The 6,913-nt window shown below is 35.9% G+C and overlaps 1 protein-coding gene across 1 annotated transcript; it reads right to left on the bottom strand.

The window, feature by feature from the left end:
* Positions 1-906: 906 nt before the first annotated feature.
* LOC113248242 (olfactory receptor 52N4) lies at positions 907-1,872 on the bottom strand. Its single transcript, XM_026489611.2, has one exon. The coding sequence runs from the start codon at positions 1,870-1,872 to the stop codon at positions 907-909; it is 966 nt and encodes a 321-aa protein (XP_026345396.1).
* Positions 1,873-6,913: the final 5,041 nt, after the last annotated feature.

Here is a 6,913-nt window from a genome sequence, read left to right as displayed (position 1 = left end):
TGTAATTTGATTGGTATAGTTAACTAAACTTGGCAGAGATAATAGGTATTCTTTTAAGTTGGACAAAGAGATATAAGAATAAAAATTCAGCTTATTTTATAGTCCTTACAAAATTGGCACAGATCATGAAACATTAGTATAAAAGTACTATTTCATTTAGTCTTTCATTTGTTCGTTAAAGAATCTTAAATATTAGAAAGAGATATTTAATTTTATTTATTAGGTTCACAACTGTAGATAAGAGGAAACACGTTGATTTTGATCCCCTCTCATGCTGCTTATAAAACATCATACTGTGTATTACATTTGGTTAAGAGATCTGTCTACCTGAACCTCCAGATTGTGTGCATTCAAAGGTCCACTTGAAGTAAACTGGGTATCAGATTAGTCAGTAGTGAAAAAATGTGTGTATCATGGTTAGGAGAGACCTGTTTGGCCAGATTATCTCAGACGTCCAGAGACTTAAAATTCATTACATTAATGACGTCATATATAGGATAATTTGTAGTTTCTCTTTCAGGAAGAAGTCATTGAAAAAACACATTTTAGTAGTGATTAAAAGTATATAACACAAATTTTCCAGAGGAAAGAAACAATTGGTTTTCAATGTAGAAATTATAATAGCTATTTGGAAACAGGATCACCTACTCTCACTTTATTTTCTAATGAAAGTGGGCTAATTAGGGTCTTTCAAAGATATGTATTCCTTCTCACAGAACTGAGAAGGAAAAAAATTCACAGGAAGTTTGGTTGGCAGACCAGTTGAGATTCTCAAGACACGTATTTAGAAATGCATCATACAACAAGCTCCAACTCATGATCAAATAGTACTTCCTGAAATATTTTACATCTCTTGTCTAAACAGGTCTCTGTCATGGAAATGTCTTTTTTATTTTTAAATCTTGTTTATATATCATGGGATTTGATGTCCTTAGAACCTGAAACAATCCTTATGACACAGTCTCGTATCTGCTTGGTTTTCACCCCATAGACAATAGGGTTCATGGTGGGAGGCAAGAGCAGATAAACATTGGCCACAATGATGTGGCAAGATGGAGGGATCGTGTGGCCCCCAAAGCGGTGGGAAAAGAAGGAGAAGAAGGCTGGACTGTAGGAGAAAACAATGGCACAGATGTGGGCAGTGCAGGTGCTGAAGGCCTTCTGTCGAGCATCTGCTGAAGAGAGGCTGACCACTGCCCGGAGGATCATGGTGTAGGAGATTGTGATGCACAGGATGTCAAAGCCCCCAATCAGGAGGGCAACCATCAGACCGTAGATGGCATTGACCTTGATATTGCCACAGGATAACTTGGCTACAGACATGTGGTCACAGTAGGTGTGGGGAATTACATTCCCTTTGCAGTAGGGCAGGCGCTTGGTGAGAAAAGTGAAGGGAATGATGAGCAACACCCCTCTCAGGAAAGTAGCAAGCCCAACCTTTGCAATGACAGGATTGGTGAGGATAGTTGAGTAGCGCAGTGGGTAGCAGATGGCTACATAGCGGTCCAGGGCCATAAGCATGAGCACCCCAGACTCCATCCCTGTGAAGGTGTGGATGAAGAACATCTGGACCAGGCATTCATTAAAGCTGATTTCCTTAAGATGGAGCCAGAAGATGCAGAGAGCTTTAGGAATTGTACTAGAACACATGACAATATCAGTTAGGGAAAGCATGGCTAGAAAGTAATACATGGGTCTGTGCAATGAATCCTCATAGTGGATGAGGTAGAGCAGCCCACAATTCCCTGCCATGGCCACCACATACATGGAGCAGAATGGGAAGGAAATCCACATGTGTATATCTTCCAGGCCTGGGACTCCACTAAGAATGAATGAGGCTGGGGTCCGGTTTGTTTTATTCAACATTAGCATGATGAATTAGGGCTAAAATTCATGTGTGTTTTCTAGAGTAAGAAAAAGAGAAGGAAAATATACTTTATGGCTACTGTCTCCCTCTCACACCCATGTTAAAATTCCATAGTGCATTTTAATGATCAACCAAATTTTCTGAGAGTCAGGGATTAGTGGGTTTTTTTTTTTGTATATTTGCTGTTTATTAATTAAAGTATCTATTCATCTAACAAATTCTTATTAAGCAATCCAAGTTCTCACCACAGATACTGCTCCTACATTATTTTTTTAAAGATTCCAATCGTCACAGATTTATAATCAAGTGTAACTGTGTTATGACTTCTCCTAAGGGTTTTTGTTAGAATACCTTACTTACCTATTAGTAAGTGTATGCATCTCCCCGTTGATGTGATCTCAAATACTTCTTTGATTACATCACCAATGACCCAACAGGTATCATTATTTTATATTCATGTTGTTAATTGATTTTTGATTACTATAATTATTTTTGATTACTAAGTTACTGTTTGAAGTATTTGTAAACATTAAATCGCTTTTCCCCAATGGAGCTTGGGGTCTCCCAATTCAGTAAAATTTTTAATTCACTCTTCTCACTTTTAGGACACCTCATTTTTCTCCTGTACCTATTTATGCTTTTAAATTTATATTCAGAATAAACTTCCAATTAAACCTAGAGAACAGCTAATGTTGCTTCAGATGCTGAATCTGTCACTGGTAACAAATCACTTCTTTCCTTCTGTCTTTCTACCAATCTGTTTTTCCTTCAGACATTGCCCTCTGAGATTATCTGGTGTCTATGGCAAAATAGAAAACAAATAAGCAAAATAAATATTACCTTCATATTATTATTAAAGGCAAGGATACATCTTTCCTCCAGTATGCTAGTTACTCCAGTAATATTTATAATCCAATAAGATGTTGACATCACTGATATTTATTGTACTCATCTGTTCTTTCTGACTTTGTTTACAGTTTTTCCAAACATTAGCAATGGAACCCATTTTAGTTGGGTTCTAGTGGGAGCTAATATAAATGAAAATTTAATACTTCTAGCCACATATCAAATTCATTTTTTTCCAAGAGAAAAATTCATTAATCCCAAATTCTGTACTAACAACTAAACTTCATTTTCAAGTTAACTAAATATTGGGGGTAGATAAATAGCATCTCATTCTTTCATTAATCTCTTCCTTCCTCACAAATATTTACTGAGCACTCTCAATGTGGTGATGTGGGGAACCAGACCCAGTTTCCTCCTTTAAAGATTTCAGAGTTTAATGGAGAGACCAAAGGGCACACAAATAATGACAGTAAACGTAACAAAAACTAAAATAGAGGTGTGTACAAGGTCCAAAATAAGCACTACTTTAGTAAAGTGGATGTGCATTTTTGGAGTGTTTGGAGGAGGCATTAGTGATTGACAGGACCATGATGAAGAGAAGGTGTTTGATATCTACTTTGAAGGAAGACATGGTGTAAGATAGATACATTTGTCAAAGGAATTCCAGAGGAAAAAAGTCAGTATGTGTAGAAATCAAAATAAAAACAAGCAAACGAACAAGCAAAGTGAAAGAATCAAGTCTGTGAGAATTCACAGTATGAAGGGAACAAATGATAAACTGGCCATTTGCCCAGGGGCTAGATCATAAAGACTTTTGTAGTTAGTTATCAGCTAATAGGGAATTCCTTGATAATGGAGAGTAAATAACAAAGAATTCATAAGAAGCAGAGGGTCAGGAGTGAACCTTGTGGTGCTTGGAAGACTTACTAAGCAGTGAGAAACTCAGAATCCTCCTCTTGCCCCTCATGGGAGTACTCTCCAACACTCAGACCATTCCCAGAAGAGAGAGCAGAAGGAGGTGGAAATCTTTGAGATATTGTCATCTCTGTTCAACAGGTAAGCAAAATAAGAATTAATGAGAGATGGAAGCTGATTCGAATGGCAGGTAATCATTTAGTTCACTGACTCCAACAATAAGCAATTTATGGAAGATTTTTGCTTCCTGAAAGGAAAGGAACTTTGGCCAGGTTTCCCAGACAACCCAACTGGTTGCCATTAACCACCTTCTCAGTAACCCTACAATGACCAGAAATAGGAAAAGGGGCCTATGATTTTCCACAGAAAACTGTCAACTAATATGCTAGAAATTTTACCAATTTATTAGGCAGAACACTTTGAGCCCAGAACTGATTTTTGTAATTCATTTAATCTCTTTGAGGTGTTTTTGCTCTTTCAATGTCTGTAAGATCAGGTCAGGACAACAGGAGTAGAGTCTTGCTGAAATATATGGATTTTAACCCAATCTTTCCAATTCCTAAAGGTATACATGTGGACGATTTATAGCTTCCTTAAAAATTAGATAACCTATCCTTTTAATACAGATAAAAATACTACTGTAAGAAATAGAGTCTAGAAAGCAAATCCTGAAACACAAATTAAGCCATCTAATTTATGACAAAGGAAACAGATTATGAACAAAAATCACATTTTCAAGGGGTCTTGGCTAGCTTAGTTTGTAGAGTTTGTGACTTGATCTCAGGGCCGTGAGGTCAAGCCCCAAGTTGGGTTAGAGCTTACTTTAAAAAAATGGTATTTTCAATAAATATTCCTAAGTCAATGGGTGTATGTGGGGAGAGAAAAGAAACATACCTTGTTCCCTAAATCACTTGATACACAAAATCGACCTTAAAAAAATATTAGAGACAAATATGAAATACAAAACACATGTCTTCTTTGATATTTGGAGTAGGCAAAGATTTGAAGACAGGACACAAAAATTGCTACCCATTAAAAAAAAGATTAAATTGTTACAGTTAAGTTTTATTTGAAAGACACTGTTAAAAGTGAAAAGATAAGCCACAGATGAAGAGAGTATATTTGCAAAGCATATGGTCAACAAAACTTTCATATCCAAAATATATGAAATACTCCCACAATAAAAATAAACAGGTGGGAAGGGACAGATTACTATACATTTCACCAAAGAAGAACAAAAAAATACCAATAAACACGTAAGGAGGCACCAACTTTTCTAGTCATTAGGAAAATAAATGGAAATTGAATCCCTCATGACATAGCAATACATATCGAACTAAATAATTCAAATGAAAAAGACTAAAAATACCAAGTATTGGCAAAGATATGGAACAACTGCTGGTAAGAGTATAGAGTTGAACTATTTTGGGCTTACCTGGTGGTGATGGATATGTGTATGGCTATTAGTTCCATTCCTAACAAAAACATGCACATATTTTTACCAGAACATATCAACGAGAATGTTTATTGCAACACGATTGTAATATGTCAGTAATCAAAAACTAGAAAATACTGAAATGTCCATTAACGTTAGAATGGATAAGTAAAATTTGGTGCTTTTCCACGATGAAATTCTAGATAGCAATGAAAATCAACAATCTACAACTGCATGCACAATATGGATAAATCTCACAGTGTTTAATTTAAAAACCAGACACAAAATAGCGTGTCATGTTTGATGTCATTCATATAAAATACAAAAATGGATCAAACTAATGTGTGCTGATAGCAACAGGGGAATGTTCTCCCTAGGTGGGAGAGAGTGGAAACTGGAAGGAAGCGTATGTAGAGGGGTCTTTTGAAGGGCTGCGAATACTTTTTTTTATATACAGTTGTGAGGTCTATGAGTTGCGGTTGTGAGAATTCCTCAACATGTAATTGTGAAAATTGCATATGTATATTAGAATTTATCAAGAACAAAAGAAAACATATTGCTGAGAAAATGAAGGCGATAGCATGGTAAAACACACTACCACATTTTAAGTACTCGATACCTGTATTTGTATGTTCTTCTTAGACTCACAGCAATTTAGGCATTTACAAAAGTTAACATCATAGAAAGCAATTGAATTTGCCACTAAATAAATTCTCTTCTGTGTTCCCTCAAAGGAAATATTAATTCTCCCCGCCATTAAAAAAAAAACGACTATTTTAACATCATCATCATCAAATAGGGAAAACAGTCACATGGAAATTCTGCATCACGTATGATACCAAGAGAGGACAATCAGATTTGTCAAAAGGTAACCTGATTTGGAATAGCAAGGAAACACAGGTCGAACATGGGAATAGCATGCTCTTCAAGAACCTCTTCTTACATCATTGTAATGGTAGAGTTATACTAGGTGTCATAGAAGTGCCTGGTAATCCATCCTAGCCTCAGGAGAACCTTCTAAGAGAAAAGACCAAGGGCCCTTAGACCTGAAGCATGAATAGGATTCTGAAGGATCAAAATGGAAGAGGCAGTGTTCTCTTCTGTTGTTATTTGCTGTTTCCTACTCATCCCACTGGTATTCTTGTCTTTGGAATACAAGGTCCTCTGTCCTTTTGTTGCTTCCTTCTAAGGCCCCCATCAAAGGTTTCCCTTGAAGAATGAATAGGAATTAGCCTTATTGTCTTGATTTCTGCACGGAAAGAACTACTTGGGTTGGAGAAAAAGATACTATATTTTTTATCCAAGTATGTTTCCTTAGCTCTATTGCACTTTAACACTATATCCATGCGTAAGAAGCAGGGAGAGAAATTAAGAAAAACCTAAGCACCACTAAATTAAAAACTGAAAATATTTTTCTGGGATTACAAATGCACTTTTTTGAAGGATGTGTTTTTTAAAAGTACTAGATAACCATTCTCTTTATACTCCTCAATTTCCTTTTTATCTGCATAGCTGTAGTCATTAAAACTGGCTTATGCTTACACAATACTTTAGGTCCCATCTTCAATGTATTTGCAAAACTATCCAAGATCTAAGTTAAAGATCTACGTGTTAACTACAAACTTAAACAGTTTTCTTTTTCAAAACAAATTTAAAAGAATTTCGATGCATCAGAATTCAATTTGTTCTGCAAGGAAATTTGATTTATATTATGCTGGCATGTAGACAGGGTTACTGACATAGTCATATTAACACATGATTGGCACCAAGCTTATAAGATACAATTTTGATATCACCTGCTCTCTATCCTCATTCTTCACCCCTATAGGTAAGAAAACTTGTTTTTTCAT

Source organism: Ursus arctos, unplaced genomic scaffold (genome assembly GCF_023065955.2).
Source record: "Ursus arctos isolate Adak ecotype North America unplaced genomic scaffold, UrsArc2.0 scaffold_22, whole genome shotgun sequence".
NCBI lineage: Eukaryota > Metazoa > Chordata > Mammalia > Carnivora > Ursidae > Ursus > Ursus arctos.
The sequence above is the reverse complement of the archived record's forward strand: the minus strand, read 5'-3'. Positions and strand labels throughout refer to the sequence as shown.

Bases quoted from the DNA above. Each gene is read 5' to 3' on its own strand.
- LOC113248242 (XM_026489611.2), bottom strand. From the start codon at position 1,872: ATGCTAATGTTGAATAAAACAAACCGGACCCCAGCCTCATTCATTCTT.